General features: G+C 41.8%; 1 protein-coding gene across 1 annotated transcript in view; it reads right to left on the bottom strand.

The window, feature by feature from the left end:
- Window positions 1-6,023: 6,023 nt before the first annotated feature.
- Window positions 6,024-18,025, bottom strand: part of HELZ (helicase with zinc finger) — a 69,714-nt gene continuing 57,712 nt past the window's right edge. Inside the window, 5 exon segments of the mRNA XM_017740753.1 lie at window positions 6,024-8,801; window positions 12,227-12,479; window positions 15,324-15,837; window positions 17,006-17,246; window positions 17,623-18,002. Of these exon segments, the coding sequence (XP_017596242.1) occupies window positions 8,470-8,801; window positions 12,227-12,479; window positions 15,324-15,837; window positions 17,006-17,246; window positions 17,623-18,002 (1,720 nt within the window). The 3' untranslated portion in view covers window positions 6,024-8,469.

The raw sequence follows: 18,025 nt of genomic DNA, 5'->3' as shown, positions 1-18,025 counted from the left end.
TGCTGCTGCAGAAGCAGAGACCCCAGGCAGTGCTGGGGGATGCTGCGGGCACTGCTTTGTTGCTGAGAGCCTGCAGGGCTCTGCCACAGCTGCCTGAAGCACTGGGGGGGCTGGGAGTCCCCCAGTCCAACCATCTGCAGCACTGGGCGTCCCCCAGTCTCACACGCTCACCCAGCCCTCCAGCCAAGCCCTTTTCACCCTCATGGTCCCCCCAGCACCAAGAGGTGGGGTGTTGTTTTTTGGGTTTTTTTGCAGTTCAATTTTCAGAATCTGCTCAGCATTTTCCCCCCAAGCAGGAAAAAGTACATGGTTTACAGTGTACTCTTTTCACCCGGTAATTTAAAAATCAGGAGAAAGGGGAACTGAAGTGGCCTTCCCTCTGTGTTTAGCTGTCCACAATCCTAAAGAAAACCAGAATTCTTAACAGAAAATCTCTGGTCAATTTGAAGAGGTCTGAAATCATGGCATGTTCAGACATTTGGAGAAATTCCCCAGCAATTCAGTGCTGGCTCAAGGGGCTGCCCTTGGCCCTTCCGTTGGGGTGGCCTGAGCCCCAGCAGCCCCAGCCAGACTCAGGCTCATCTCCATTTTCCCCACTAGCAGAGTGGCAGCAAGAACAGAAGCCTTTTGTGAAGTTGCATTAATGTTTTTCAAGGTCTTAGAAGTTGAAAAACACTACAAATACATATATTACAAAGTTTGGGGATAAAGCACGCATTGGTGCTCAGATCTGAGTGTGAGCTGAGGAGCTCTGCTTGTCTCTCATCATGAGAGACAACGGCAAGTCTTCACGTTGTCACAGAACCACTCTGAAATGCTAAATGGTTTTGAAATCTTATTTTTGGGTACAGAGCTGACATCCTGAATTTGCATTTTCATTGTTCAGGAAAACAGAGGCTAGTTTCTAGGGAGATCCTTTACATGCAACAACAAAAAGGGAAGTAGTCGGTGTGACCCCCGGGGTGGCTGACCCCAGGCTGGGACATCCAAACCTACACAGCAAAGATTAATCTAAGCAGAGCAACTGGCAGGAACAACAGCATTCCCAGCTCAGCAATCATCATCATCATCACCTCAGACATGGCATGGGTTGAGATAAGCAAGGTTTGGGGACAGGGAGCTGAGTTTGTCACCCCATGCTGAGCAGTGACATGTCCTGTGTCCCTGGGAAGCCCTTCACCCATCCACACTTTTTCTGAAGTGCCATCCCTCTCTTTCAACACCTCTCCTGGGAGAAAGTAATTTCTAGGTGGGTTCTTATCCTGATGGGCCAACTTTTTGCCAGCTAAGACGCTGCTTAGCCCTGTTCCTGATATTCAAGAGTAAGACATTCACATTTCAGATAAACACACCCTGAAACCCATCTCCTGCACGCTCCTGATCCGCTTCATCCAAGTCTCAGTGACGGCAATGGAAAGATTCCTGGTGAGTGCTGGTGTTTGGCCTGGATCCAAGGTTTTACAGTCTCTCTGGGCTCACTTTACTCATGAGTCAGAGAAAACACACAGCTCACAGCACCAAGATCCTACACTCACAGCCAGAGATCAGGCGGCTCAGCCAGATGCCTCCTAAAGCCCTTAAAATTCACTGAGTTTTATTCTCTTTCTGCTCCAGGCTGAGGCTTTGTGATCATTCCCTACTCTGTATGGTCCCTGTCAGACTGAGAAGACGCATGTGGATAACTTCATTTTCTTCCAGATATTAAGAACTGCTGAAGAGGGACCTGTCCATTAAATTGGTCGTTGGTTCTCACAGTGGGAAGGGCTCTGCTCCTGCAGCAGGTTTGTTCTGCCAGAGAGCTGATAATGTGTTTTAAGAGAGTTAATAAAAGCAATTGGCCTTCATAAAGGAAAGGGAATATAATGTTGGAGAGGGGAGCTGTAACCAGTTTCAGTTTTCGTTCTCTCAGCTGAGCAAATAGCAGGGAAGAGCTACCAGAACCTCTGGACTGTACCATGAAAATGTGAAGGAAACATCCTCACCAGCAGGGAGTCACCAGAGCCAAATGGGGATGGGAACCTGGCTGCCACATATCCAACAGGAGCCCTCGTGGGTTTGGGACACAGCCAAAGAACTGAGTGGGAAACATGCACCAGAGAGAGGGAGAGGCAAAGCAATCTGCAGAACAAGGAACCACCAGCAGCCACCATGAAAACCTGAGCGTTGGTCCTGCCACTACCAGACCGACGGACACCTTCGGTGATGGGCCCCTTGGGCATTTGCCACTCCCTAATCCAACACCAGTGCCTGTCCCCTGCTCAGGACACCCACAGAGAGGTGCCCCAGGGCACTGCCCAAGTCACAGTGCTGAGATTTGGGCTGCTTTAGTCTGCCAAAGCCCAAGTGTTAAATCACAGTCAATGGAACAGAAGACGTGAAGGTTTTTGTTTATGTAAGATTTGCTGTGAGGCATGGAGAGAATCTGCTTCCCTTGTTTTTAAATGCTGTGTTGTGTGAATTTAATGTGCAGAAAAGGTGTCAGACAAGCAACCCTGAAGAAGAAAACTGCCTGTTTAGCAGCAAGCTGAGCTCTTGAACACCCTTCATCTGCAACGAGGTACTGCAGGCACAGCCCAGCACCAGCAGGCGGGGAGAGAAGAGCTCAGCACACAAGGCAGCACAGATGGGTGCACGAGAGAGGATTTCACTCAGAAATCCTGGTACACACCCCTATTTCTCCTGTAGTCCAAACCTGGAAAGTGCCAGCACATGCAGGATGCTCAGGTGTTTGATCACCCTGACTTAGTTTACAAAGCCACAGGTATTTACAAATTTACTTTGTTTTTTTCACTGATCCCTTTCCACTCTGTGACTTCCTTGTGGCTGTCACCTTTTTCTCCTCACTCTGACAGCTGTGGAAATGATTTCCAGGAAGTCCCAAAGATCTGGGAATTTTCCGCTCTGCAATGAGATCCCTGGCCCTGCTGCAAAGGAGCACTTTCTATCCTGGGCCTGACAGCTCTTGAGGAACACACCTGACACAGAAGTCAGGACTTCCACCCCTGGGGAGGACCCTGGGGATTCACATGGAGCCAGAGCTGCAGCTGCGCAGTCACATGCCAGGAACCTGACCATGGGAAGAAACTGTTAGAGAATAAATCTCAGCCTAAACTTCATTTAAAACGAGCTTCCACTGTCCACGGTGGGACAGTGCCCCTTGGAACACCACATTACTTTATAACAACTACAGGAGCATTAGGCTGCTCTGTACCACAAAACACACAGAGCAGTGGGACCTGTTCTAAAAGCATCCATTCCAATTCCCCTTTCCATTGTCACCAAGGGACAAGAAAAGAGCATCGCAACTTTGCTTTGACTGAAGTAGAGGATGAGATTGCTGTTGCTTTGTCACACTTGATCGATGCTTAGGCTCCACTGAAGCTATTGAACATAAATTCAAGGCATGCAGACATCACGCATGCCCACTCTGCATCAGACACTGAGCTGCTTTGCTGCTTTCTACAAATGAATCCAGAGAAGGGAATAAACTTAGATTTCTGGACTATTTTCTATGTAACAGAACCAGCAGCACAATTCCGTTTGGCAAGGCTGCACCCCAGGCTCTGGCTCAGCTTCGTGCCCAGTATCACCAGTCTCACTGGCAGCACCTCGATGGCTTTACAGCTGGTCTTGTTGAGGTATTTACCCTCCAGCAGGAAGCCAAGTCTTCTGGAAAAGGGACTCACAACATCTTTTAACCAGTCTTGGATAATTCACATCACAGAGCATTTTCTGTAATTTTGTCAGAAGCATCTATTAATCCATAATGAGGTAAAAGCTCCTCAACATTTCTCAGCTAAAGTTGCCAAAAAACTGACATTTCCATTGCTGCTGCTGAAAATCCTTTTAATTCTCTTGAATGGAAGAAAGAAACAAATTTAGAAGGATTCAGCCCTTGCTCTCTGACACAGCCAGCAAAAAGAGACTCGTGCGAGTATTGCTACACCAACAGAAATAGCCCATATTTCATGTCAAGGAATACGATGTGCAAATTTTTATAGGCACCATAGATCATCACCATCTGTCTTGACAAGTTAATTGTCTGCAGTTTTTCTAGGAAAACTAGAAACTTTAAAAACTAACAAAACAAGTAAGTTGAAGGATGATATGGGCAGAGCATGAAGCATCGTGGGCTCATTGCCCTGGAAATGTGCAGGTTCTGATATGCCTGAGTTCTGTCTAAAAAGAATATTTGGAGTGGTCAAACACTGCTCTTGGTGCTACTTATAGCACTGGGTACTACATACATAGCAAAAGAATTGCTTATAGAGCATGATCTCTGCAAAAAAAACCAGCTGAACTTGACAAATCTGGGAACAAAGTATTAATTAATCAAAGGAGGGAATGGCACTCACAGGGTTGTTCGCAGTCAGTGGCAGGACTCACATCCTGCAAAGGGCCAGCAACACCACAGCCCATACAATTAAAAATCCAGGACAAACTGTATTAGATGACAACCTCCAGGAGAAAATGTGGATGCTGGGACCTTGGTTCTAACCAGCCAGCTTTATGCAGAACAGCAACTTGGGAGCTGTCTTGTGGAAACGCCGAAAGCTGCCATGTGACCACAAAGCGGGATGGAGGGAACTGTCCCTACAACCCACTCTGGGCTCCGAGGAGCTCGGCACTGCTGAGACACATCCTGGGGACACCCACTGCACTTCAGGGAGTAGCAGAGGACACCAGCACACCGTGGAGGGGCCCCCAGCACCCAGAGCACTAACGAAGAGAGACAGGGATGTGCCACAAAACCTCTGCCTGAGCCTGCCGGGTCCTTCAGGACAGGCTGGCAGCTGCAGGACCAGGGCCAGGAGCAATCCAGGCTGTGCACAAGCACATCCATGTCCCACACCATAACCCAGATGAGCCAGGACACCACAGGCAGGTCCTAGAGCGTCAGGAGGTGTGAATGTTACCTCAAAATCCAGCTCCAAGTCAGGCTGTGCTCACAGCAGAGCGGCATTACCTCCGGCTGCTCCTGACCTAGGATGGCCAAGTGGAAAGCTCGCAGTTTCGTAAGAATTCAGTCTTCAAATACACACAGAAAAACCTCCCAGCTGCCACTAAGTGGCTTTTTAAAGGGTGGAGGCTCTATTTGAATTGTAAAAAAAAAATATTTTTTTTTAGAATCCAAATAATTTTTTTTTTAGATATTTCCCTTCATTCTTCATTAGCTCTTATCATCACACTGACAACCTGCCATGAGGCATCCGGATTTTTCTCATGAAAAACTGGAATTAAAGAAAACAAACCCAGAAATTATCCTTTATATTAAATACAAGCTTACTAAATTTAGATCTGTCATTTAAATTTTCCACGGACAACAATGGCAGATTATTCCTGGACAAGGGGCATGGGATTTGGCACTAACTGAAGCATAAAAAGTCAAGGAGCCAAATGCCCAGTTGGTGCATATGCCCCAGCTTCCACTCATCTCCCTCAAATTGAGATAATTTACACAAAGTCAATTTTGAATTTTTGCTGTAATTGCAACAGGTCCATATTTACAGTGCAGCCTGAGCAGTGCCCACTGGAGCCATCTGTAAGGCTTAATTTCATTTTAATTAGAGTTTTATTCAAGCCCTAGGAGAGTTTAAAATACAGTTTTGGGGTTTTCTAAACATGACTTCAATAAACATTGGATAATTTGCTCCAAAAACCAAAGATCTCACTCAGGGCTGTATATGTGACATACAATGGCTAGACAAGACATTAAAAAAAAAAAAAAAAATCTTTTGGAAAAAAACTAACTCTCAGAAATCCAAATGATTCATGACAAAGCTGTTAAATCAGATCATCTCTATCATATCATCCTCAAATTCCTGGGTGAGAGCACTTATGAAAATTTAGCACCAAAACCAGCTGGGGTTTTCATAAAGTTAAAAAACTGAAATTCTAAGTCAGAGAGAAAATGGGTTTTTATCTGTAATATTTTCAGTGTAGATAAAATACCAGTGCAAAACAGAATAAAGTGTGGTGAGATGCAACCATCTCCCCTTAACTGATTGACAGATAGCAGTAAATTAACAAGTGATGTTTATTAGTTTAATATTCAATATTAATTGGTGAACAGAATCAAAAGGCTGCTCCACAGAACTGAGTGACTTTGAAACCCCTGAAATTACAAAATCCTGACTCGGGGACGTGAAGTGCATTGTATCCCCAACCTCTGCTCCTCCCTCCTTTGGATCCCCACCTCAGCTCTGCCAGTCCTGCTCCCCTCTCTGTTGGATCCCCAACTCTCTCCTCTCTCCACTGGACCCCCACCTCTGCTCTCTCCCAGGACTCTGCACAGAGCAGTGCTCAGGACACAGATCCATGGAGGAGAACTGACAGTTCTGCCAAAACACCAAATCTGAGGCAAACTCCACTGGGCCCCTGCCCAGCCCCTGCAGGCAAATTTCCCACAGACTGATTCCTGCAGCCAGCAGCTTGGCAAAAAACCCATTTAACAGCAGTTTTGCTTGAGTCAAGGTTGCAGAATTTGGCCTCTCCTCATTTTTGGGTCGTCTGGGTTCAATGCCCTGTGCTGAAGTGCTGAGCAGAACTTGGCAGGGGCTGTCCCCTCCCCAGCATTGTTTGTTTGGTATAACATTAGGAAATAAATTAATGAGTTACACGGGCTTTGCTTTACAGTAAAAAGAAGGAAAAAGGTTTTCAGGTAAGTTTCTGAAACATAACCCAGCAAAGAATTATAATAAAAAATTTATATGCAAACCTCTGCAGTGTACTGAGCTAAAATCAACCCCATTACATAATGACCCTTGTCTTACCACATGAATTCAAATGCAAAAAAATAAACCTGACTGATTGTAACCAGAGAAAAAATCTGATTGAACAGAGCAGCAGCCACTGCTCCCCTGTAAGGTGTCCCATGGACAGCTGCAAAAATCTGAAATCACCCCCACACAGCTCTAAAATTTCAATTCTCACAGGTAATTAAGTGGAGGAATTCTGAACTACACCTTGCCAGATTTAAAGTTACTTCAAGTTTAAAAGGAGGACTAAGGAGAAGTAAAGGAGAAACTCTACAACCCCTCTGGAGCTCCCCGGCCACAAAGCAGGGACAGTGTGCAAGACCAGAAATCTTTATCCACAAAGATTTTATCATCTGAGTTTTCATTCACACGTTTCTTTAATTTTTTTTTTTTAATATCCCATAATTAGTTTTTTCAGACTGGATTCCTTAAGGGCCAGGTTCATGGAGAACTTCACAGAGCTCATGGAGATAAATAACCTGGTAACCACTCTGATCCCCAGAAGATTTAGATTAATTTGGATACAGCTTTGACAAACATTAAATCTCTTCTTTAATGATGTTCCTCAAACAAAACAGTTAGCAAAATATCTGAATTTCCTTGTATAATGTCACATTTTAATGTAAACATCAAATAATGTACCAAAAGTTTTACCGGAAAAAAAACCCAAAAGTTAAAGCGGCACAATTCTTTATACCACTGGAGAAGAGGGGAGGAAAAAGCCAGATTACAAACATTTACACATGCATAGTGGAAAAAAAATTAAACAAACAAAAAAGTATTTTACTAAATTCACGCATTTTTTTTAAAATAGTTATTAAATCTACTAAGCACCAACATACCTAAAAATTTATTTTCAGCTTCATGATTCATTTAAAAAACCTATCAAATTAACTTTTCAAACAAGCTTATATTACTAGCTTGTCCAAAAATAAAATGTAGAGTTTTTTTGGGTTTTTTGTTACTTTTTTTCTTCTTTTTTCAATTTTTTAATTATTTTTTTAAAGTATACCAATACTTTTATCTGAATGTTTCCAAACAATGGCATAGGTGTCTGCAAAGAACGCCTTTACTTTACCCTACAGTGGATGGAAAATACAATACCACATCATATAGAATCTAAAACTATAAAAGTCTGAGAATGCAGCATCCCTTCACAAAAAAGCTGATAAAACTGAAATTATTTAGAAGATGCTGCACCTTTATTTAAAAAAAAAAATTAAATGAATTTAAGCAGAAATAACATACATTTTTACATTAACTGGCCATTTCTGGTACAGAAACCCAGCATAGTATGCTAATGTTATTGAATAAATGTAAATGCTACTTACAATCTTCTTAAATACAATTTAGACAAACTTTTTTTTTCCTTTTTTTTCTTTTTCCTTTTTTTTTCTTTTTTTCAAGTTGTACAGGTAATCTCTCAGCTGCTAGTTTAATGCAACATATCATTAACATTACACAAATTAAAAAATAACACATGTTTTCCTACAGAAAAGCTTCCGAAAACCCGACCCACATCAAAAAATGCAAAAAAATGGAATATAATAATAAAAAAAATTAGTTGCAAGTCTAGCAGCAAAGCAATTAAGTGAGGATATATTTACTAATATAAACAAAGGGAATATTTGCGACTACAGGTGAAGCCCCAACTATCTTAGATCTACTGACACAAATAAAAATTAAATTCTCTCTAAAAAAAATAATCTGATTATTTAAAATAGGAGTAAAAGCCATTGCTACCTGATGAACTACCTAGGCTAAGTTCCTGAAACAAGGACAGGGGGTCGCTGTTCTTTTTTGTCTGCTCAGGAGGAGGTTTGGGCTTGGGGGGAGCCCGCAGAGCGCTGGCGTAGGACATGACGGGTTTGGTGCTGCCCGCAGGCTGGGGGATGCTGCTGTTGGACTCTACCAGCTGCTTGCTGGGCATCAGAGGGGGGAACTGGCCCAGGTGCTGGAGCACATTGTAGTTGAAGGAGTTGGAGAGCTGGATGTTCTCGGCCTTCAGGTGCTCCTCCGGGGGCTTGGCCACCTTCGGTGGAGCTGCGAAGGAGAAACCAGAGTTGGAGCAAATGAATGGCTCTGACTCAGCCAATCCACCTGCAGTAAGCCCAAAGCCAGTGCTGACACCACCCCTTTGGTAACCTCCTCCCACACCACCCATCTGCTCTGTTTAGTCACTCTGAAAATGAAGCTTATAGAATGACACAATCACAGAACGGTTTGGGTTGGAAGGGATCTTAAAGCTCATCCCGTCCCATCCCCTACCATGGGCACAGACACCTTCCACAGACCAGCTTGCTCCAAACCCCATCCAGCCTGGCCTTGAAGTGATCCAACTTCATTCCCAACTCTTGGATCATTCAGCAGCAGCACAAAACTGACATTACTAAACACATCCCCCATGTGTTCGTACCCTACAGCCATAACCCCAAACCTGCAATTCCGCACAGCGGATTCTCTGGATGCACTGAAGGGAAGCTGCTTCCAAATGGGATCTACTCTAATTTAAGCACTTTATCCACTGAGACAGCACAAAGAGTATTTCATTCTTCTTGCTTTACAGCTTAATAGGCTAAAATTAAAATTTACAGCACCATATATAATTCATTCTCCAACAGCAAATCAGAGTCCTGAATGCCAACCAACTAATTATTGGTATTTCAGGTATTCCGCCTAATTGAAATTTTCTTGCTCCACATTTAACAACTCCTGTAACTATCAGAAAAAATGGTGCTTTAAACCATAGGTATAAAACTGCTTTCGTGAATTTCCTGAATCCTAATGAGGTCCCTTACTTTCGTCTGCAGAATTCTGCTGTCTTGCACAGCTAGAGAGACACCAGACTGAAACACAGTTCTATGTTCTATCTGCAACAGTCTAGGAACTGGGCAACAGATATATTCTGTAATTATTTCAGTCTTTAATCAGATAATGTTATTTTTAAAGTGCACATACAAAAATGTACCACCAAATGAGTGCAAAAGTAGAAAAACAAAGTTTCTCACTGGAAAGGTCACACACAGGCTTCTGCTTTTTACAGAGCACTAAAAAAAAAAAAAAAAAAGCAAAAAAAAAAAAACCACAAGAAGATTCCATGGCCCACTTTATTAGCATTATTATCTCCAGTTGCAAATAAATTACATGGGGTTTGTTTTTTTTACCACTAAACAGTTCCACTGTTTGTTTGGAGGAAAAAGAAGAATTGATGAAAGGGGTGGCAGATTTTACAGCTTCTTCAACTGGCTTCATGTCAAAGAAAAAAAAAAAAAAAAAAACCAAAAAAAAAAAAAAAAAAAAAAAAAAAAAAACCACCCCAAATCAGCCCATAAAAGAATGGATATGGAAAGAACACAAGCAAAGCAATTTTGCTAAGGTTGCTATGACTCAACAAAAAACAAACAACCCAGAACATGAGCAAAAAACCTCCCAAAATAACCACAGCACTCAAGAGAAGACAAGTAATGACAAGCAGGGCCAGAGGTGAAAGCTGTGTGTGGTAGAGGTGTCTAACAGAAGGCAAAATATGAAATACACATCTTGAATAAGAACTTAAATCATTTTCTTTCCATCAGCAGAAAAAGCAATGCATATCAAACTCCCTAGATGCAATTTTGGGAAGTGCCTGCATAGAACAACCCCGAGCAATTGACAGCAGCTCTCCCTGTGCTTCATAAATCCATCCTGATCCAACCCAACACTGGTGCCACAGCCACTCCTGATGTACAGGAGAGATCAGTCCTTGAACAGTCTGGAGTCAGGGTCACTCCCTCTCAAGCAACAAATGCAGGCACAGGACTTTCACAGCATCACATTCTCACAGGGTTTTATTTCATGGATAAAAACCAACAGTAATGGTGCAGTTACTGGTCATTAACCGTTAGCTCTATAAAACACATCTGGGCTGTAAATATGATCACAGGCAGTGAGCTGTAGATGTGGAAAGGCACAGCAGCCATAAAATGGAGATGTGTTTGCATGAACCATTAGATACAGGGCTCTGTTTCATATACATTTATTGACAAACAGAAACCATGCTAACTACAATAAAAAATATTTCATTGCAAATGCAGTTACCAGTGAGAACTTGGTATTTTCACTTAGAATTTAGTATTTGACAGCAAATGTGTGTACATGGTACTTTTTACATACACATCTGTCCTCCGAGGACTTTACTCACAAACAGGGTTCTCAAGCTTTTCATTAAAGCAAAGAAATGTGGGACTGGCTGATCCCAATATAAACGTGCCAGAGCTCCTGAGCTCCTCTTAGATAACCACGGAGTTTAGAGAGCAACTCTGTGTGAGCAATTCAGTGACGAATGCCACATAATACTGTGCATTCAGCTCCTTAATTTTCAGAAAAAATAGAAATAGATTGAAGGAGGTGCCCTGAGCTTGAAGCTTTGAACTTAGCATGAAAGATGCTGCCATAAATATGGGTTTGCAAAATAACATTTTCACATTTTGGAAATTAAAAGGCACCTTAGGAATTTAATTCTTAACTGCTGTCGCTGATATAAAGAGCTTTTTTCATTCATTCTACACTGCATGTTCCTACTTCATAATTACTATGAAATTACAAGATGTTTTAGGTTTATAAAGTTTGGTGAAAAGCAATTAAATCTTTTAAGGCAAATAAAACCAGCTTATAAATATTTTTCCACATTATTAAGTGGTTTTAATATCCACGCTGGAATACTGTTTGCAGTTTTAATTATTTTGTTTTTAAATTACCACTGGAGATTCTTAAAACAAAATCACAGGGAAGAAACTGTACTACCCTGGTAATTTTGTTTTTCATAAACACAAGAAATATGGAGAACAGAAGAAGAGAATAATAGTTGCACTGCTCCAGCTCTCTCTTTGCAGCTTTTTTTCCATCTCGAAAAGTTAATTTAGTTTCTGTCTGCTCAATCAATCAGCACTGCTGCTACCACCAGGGAAGCCACATTCCACTGAGATTCTTCCACGGTGAGAGAGAATTTAAACTCATCACTCCTTTGATGAAGTACCAGAATTTACTAGAGAAATGCTGAGAGCACTAATTCAGTTTATGTGCTGCTCCCCCAGACTGTAATACCAACACAAAATATCACTGATTCTGGAAATAAATAATCTATCTTGCAAATAAATCCCACCAGTCACCTTAGTTCCCTCCAGCACAAAGTCTGCTGCACTCGAAGCCACTGTAAGAGACTATCTGGGTTTACTGGAACTTTTGGAGAAGACTAAGAAGCAGCATTGCTTTTCTAGATGAAGAACAGGATGTTAACAAGGTGGCACATTAAAATAGGTTTTTCAAGCAAACCTTTAACTACTGAAACAATGAATACTTCAAAATCTTTGCTTAAATTGGTTTTGGGAATTAAAGAACTGGCAGAAAACACTGGGTGGGAAGAAATCCACAGGCAAGCCTGTCCCTCAGCCCTGGTCACTGCAGAGAGAAGCAGCTGCAGCTGTACCCACCTAAGAGCTCCCGGGGGGGAACGGCTCTGCTGGCTCCGTTGCATGGAATGTTTGGGTATGGGGCAGAGGAGGAGGAGTTCACCCACAACTCAGGGGAGGAGTAGTTGAACGACGACTGGTTACTGTGGTCCTGAAGCTCTTTACACTGACCAAGACTGTCTTGAGGAGTGCTTAATTCTTCAGAACAAGCCTGGACTGAACTAGAGGAAATTCTTCTTTGGTACAACGGCCTGCCTGGTCCTCTTGGTTCATACTGTGAACAAAAAACACCAAACCATAAAATAGCCCTTTGCTCTTTTGATTCAACTGCATGTATCAAATACCATTTCCCTATTCAACTTTTTCTCTGAAATGTTTAACCAAAAAAAAAAAAAATCCTTTGCATTTAGGAAAAAAGTCTAATACATTTCAAGTTGTATGCTGTATACTGCAGTCACTGATAACATATTTTGATCACATGAAATACAGAATTTTAAAGGAAGCACAAAGTACATCAACTGAAATTTCTTAATTCTTATCAACCTTTACACCTTTATATCTCACACTTCTACGTGGGCTATGGATCACACAATGAGGAGGAAGATACCCAGCATTTACAGATGAGGCAAAGGAAGCACAGAAATACACAAGAGCAAGAAAAAATGTTCTTACAATGTAGTCAGGAATAAAATGGCTTTTCCTTTTCCAAAGGATAAATTAGTGACTTGTATACCAGGATCTGGGGAAGCAGGATACATTTGTATACTGGATTTTGCACATACAAAACAAATGCTCTGGAGAAGCGAGTGCCCTCGGGAGAAATAATGCAGAGAATTTTATCTGAAACCACAGAAATTACTTGCTTCCATAACTCTGTAGATCATGTAGATGAAAATGGCAGGAACTCCATTAATTAACCTGTGGGCTTCAACAGTTCAGATTTAAGGGCTCTCTAAGCTTTCTCAAGATTCAAAGCAAGTCTGTTGTATCACAGTTTATTTTTAACAATAAATACACTATTTACTCCCATCTGCACTGACTAACAAGAGCACTAATAACAGAAAAGTCATACAGGTAAATCTAGACTTGGTAAAGGGAAAAAGAACCATCCTAATGAAATGTCTCAAGAAATCAGCTAAACAAACATCAAGTAACTTGCTTGCAGAGTCCCAACATTGTTATTATATCATCTCCAACAAATAGACACAGGAAAAAAGTGCAAGAAAGGAAACTGTTACATCTTATTTCAGTCGCCACAATCAGGGGATCAACACTTGGATATCCTGACAATCCATTCCCCTAAGGAAATTCTTCAACAACAACAAAAACAAAACAAACCAAAAAAAATTCATAAATTACTGCCCAAATCAACCCCAAAAGTATACATTTATTGAATGTAAAAGGGCTATTTTGGTAAGCAAGCAGGAATTTATCAAAGTTCTGGACACTTGCAAGTACAGGACCAGACAGAATAACTCCAGTATTCCCTCTGATGTGCAGTTCAGATCTGGTCTGACTAAACACATGCAAAAGCTTTCAAGTATCAAGTCAATTAACAGCTTTATAAATAGTGGTTGAGGAAACAGTTTAGTAAGGATATCAAAAGTCAAGAAAACTGCCCTGACAAGTGCCTTGTCTGAGGGATGTCTGTTAAAAATACACCTAAAACCCCATATTGATTTCTTTGTGCATTCAGTCCTACCTACCAGCTGGACCAGCAGTTTTGGAAAGTTTGTAAGCAAGTCTCTTTCTTGTAACACTTTTACTGTATTTGGCAGTTCTGTCACATATTTTGAAAGGAAGAAGAAATAAGAACTAAACTGAATTTGCACTAATTACATAAAGGCTCACTCTATTTGTCTTCAGATAGCAGGAGCTGTCACAAGCTCTATAGGAATATTTATTGGTTTATTACTGCTGAAAAACCATTGTTCCTACGTCCCGCTGTACTGACAGCATTAACTGTTGTCACAAAGTATTACATTTTATATAGGGTGGTATGACTTAATGGACTGAGACATCAAATTTCTAAATGTCTATAAACCCAAACCTTACTACAGCTCTGGCTGGGCCTGAGGACTCCATTAACCTCTCTGGATCTGTGTAAGAGAGAAATTTGTAAAATGCACTGGAATTCAATTTTAGTTATTTTTCTCATAAACTAAATATTTTCTGTTTTCAGAAGTTGAAAGACAAATTAAATATGTATTGTGTGAGACAGCGATGAGCAGAGCTCCCTGCCCAGCTTCTGTAAAAACCTAAACAGAAATGCATCACAGAACAAGCCACTTATGTACAAATATTGGATTACATGCAGTAAGTGAGAATATTAATTCTCAGATTCCTGGAACGCGACCTGGCTCCAGCATACTCCATGTTTACACATCATACACTCTTTAGCACCTCAGATTCCAATAGGGAATAAAACCTCCTGTTCAAAACATGACCTGTCCTAGCAGGACTGCTTGCACAGTCTGCATCCCATAACAAACCCCCTTAGAGTCCAGGACAAGAGAAGATGAAAAGAGACAGAGCCAGCTGTGGCAGGGTGTGTGCTGGAGCCAGCCTCAGGGAGCACAGCTGGATGTCTCTGATTTCCAACACACAGCCCCTAAAATACACAGGATGGCTTTGTACCAAATTAGTGCAGGCAGGGTGGGATTAATGACATCAGCTTTTGGACCATGTTGGAACAGCTGTACAGCTCTGGTCTCCTATGAGCAGTAACTCAACCACATTCGCAGCTCAGTACTGAGTCAACTGGCTGGGTCATTCCACCTGACTGTCCAGAGTCCTCTCCTGAGCTTCCACCTGGGCTGTGGTGGATTGTCACTGCAGATAAATGACATGCAGACACAGAGCAGTGACTGCACAAAAACTCTGAGTAACATTCCAAAAGCCAAGGTTTCCCATTTAGCAGAGAAAACCTTACACCTGCAGTGACAAGAACCACAGATCTGCTCACGGTGAACAGCAAAGACGCAGAGAACGATTCCACCTCACAGAAATTCCCAGTGTGAGCTTTTAATGTGTGAGGTGTTTTGCACTCATGACCACTTCACAACATAATTTGATATTAAAACAACAGGACAAGTGCAGAGCAGACAAGAACACCCACCTCTTCTAAGCTGTGGAGCGAAGAAGCAGAAACTGCTCGAGATGTGAGTGGATGAAATGGCTCCTGACCGACTGCGTGCTGATGATTCTGGATTTGTAAAAAAGGGCTTTGCTGCGACCTGTGGGGCAGTGGAGGTATTCCATAGTGAAAGCCCTGCCCCAGGAGGTGATTCTGCTGTAGGTTAGCGTAAGTCCAGGATCCATCAGGTTGCAGGTATTTCAAGGGAGATGGGGTTATGTGTTCGGATGGCATTGAGAAAGGGGGGTTGTACATTTGGGGTAAATGCTGCTGAAATGCTGGGTTAGTGGGCAGTTCAATGTCTCTGCTGTTCTCAGTGAAGTTGGGGAAGTGGGCGCTGTGGTTGGAGTTGCAGGAAGGAGAAGGGAGTGCTGGTGGGCTTCGGGGCTGGACTTGTCTGTATTGCAACAGTCTCGACTGGGGGGGTGGCATTTCGGCTACGTCCCGACTCTCACTTGGATCGCGGTGTGACAGCTCTCGGAGCAAGTCCTGGAATCTGCATTGGCAGAATAAATGTATCAAGAAAAGGGGGGGAAACAAAAAAAAAAGTTTTGCTGAAATCTCGCTCTTTTTGAGATGTAGAAAACTCAGAGCACAGAACACTGAATTTAAATATTCTTATCTTTGCACTTACTGACCCTAACTTCAAAGGATGTGACTGAGCAATCAGAAATTAGGCACAAGAGGATTAATTGGATGAAATACTCACCTGAATCATCTCAAAGTTTTAATAACTCTTGAGATTTTCTTTTCAGTCAGAAGAATCAATTTTTTGTTATCTCTTAAGAGACAACTAAAGGTAAGGATTTCCTGCTTTACTACACAAAGTAAAAAGTTCACATAGTTAAAAGAAAATTTTAACCCCTTTCAAGGTAAAAGCCAGAACAATCAGGGACTCCCCTCATTTGCGCAATATACTTCCGAACTTCTTCAAAACGTCAAGAACATTCAATGCAGCACTTCAAAGAGTCAGCTAAGAAGGCATTTAGATGCTTTACCATGGCTATAACAAACCAGATGGAAAAGAAAGCATAGTGGGAGATGACAGTAAACAGAGGCAATTTAAAAATCCAGCCTTTACAATACACATGATTAAAGTTGATGACCACTGGAACCATTTTTCTTTTGATGTTCAACAGCTTCCTTTCTTGCCCCCTAAAGCTCCATCTCAAATACAAGCATTTTAAAATTTAAATCTGCTTTTAAAAGCAAAGGGTTTTTAAAAAGGAAGAAAAGTTGAGGTTTCACTGGGGAGCAGTGTTTGGGGAGGGACTGGTTTGTTTATTTTCAAACACACAGATCTCAGACTGCTACTTCAAACTGAAGAATTTACAACTTAAATAGGCCTTAACTACACTCAGACACCTCTTTCATAAAAACCCAAGGTTGTTACTCTCTATCCATTCCTTATTCCATAAATACAGCACTGAAAAGCTCCATAAAAATATTTTTCCACTACAGCTTTACTACCCAATATACTAGCAGAATAAAGCATAACACATAATAAAAGCATAGTTGTAAGTCAGCCTGTCAACTATTTTAACCTTCATAATAACAGCAGCAAAAAGCAATACCTTTAAGTGCCTTGCACTTGATCACAGTGTTACAGATAGGTGCCCACTGCTCAATTTTACACAAGCTCTGATGACTCAGTAAACAAATACCTTGAATATGTTGCCTCTGTTTCATCTTCTGTATTACTGGCAAGTTTCCAGTTTGCCCTAACTTGCTGCTGCTGATGTAATCCAATTGGTTGCTGAGGAAGATGTGGTAGATGAGGATGGTGATGGTGTTGATATGGAATAGTGCCTTGACTGAGATAGGCATTATGTTCATTCCATTGCTGTAACCTGGCTTGTTGTTGCTGCCTTATTGTTTCCAAAGCTACATTTCCATGCATACGATCTATAAAAATAGTTTTGAAAAAAAATTTTATCTAATGCCCCTTTTTAAAGATCTTTATGTCAGAAAAAAAAAAAAAAAGAATACTTTTTATACAGTTTATTCCAGGGTCTATTATAGACTAACTGCATTGCAGTGCATAACCTGGTTATTTAAATCATATGGAAAATCATATAAACATAAATCTTCTAATAAAGTGCTGAATATTCAAACATGCCTCAAGCAGCAAATTATGCTCAATGACATTACTTATGGAAACTAACCCAACAATGACCCAATTCAGAGCAATATGCCTGAAAAAGGTAAATACCTCCTTCATTTTCAATTCAATGTAGTTATAATCGCACACTCTGAATTTAAATAAAGAAAAGTCACCTACCTAAAGTGTCCCCTAAGGGCATTCCGGACGGATTCTCTTAAAAGAAGTTGTTCAAGTGGGTTGGCAGAACTGGGTTGTGCTGTGCAATAGGCCTCAAAGGATTACTGACTTCTTGTAACAGAGGTGGGGGGTGTTGTTCTGAAATCACAGCATCTACAGCAGGAGAATGTGGTCGGTGGGGAATGGGATTATTAAAAAAGGACTGGCTGGGGCCTGCCTGGAAAGCAGGGGAAAGCTGCGAAGGTGGTGGAGGCTGCTGATTCAAGTGATTATGCTGCTGAACTACCTGGCTCTGTTGGGGTGGCATTTGGTTGGGCTGTTCAGGCAAGTGATTTTGCTGTTGACTTAAAAGGTTTTGCTGCTGCTGCTGCTGCTGCTGCAGAGGGTACGGCCGGCCCCGGCA

Source organism: Corvus brachyrhynchos, unplaced genomic scaffold (assembly GCF_000691975.1).
Source record: "Corvus brachyrhynchos isolate BGI_N302 unplaced genomic scaffold, ASM69197v1 scaffold218, whole genome shotgun sequence".
Taxonomy (NCBI): domain Eukaryota; kingdom Metazoa; phylum Chordata; class Aves; order Passeriformes; family Corvidae; genus Corvus; species Corvus brachyrhynchos.
Note: the sequence above shows the minus strand (reverse complement) of the source record. Positions and strands in the feature narration are given on the sequence as shown.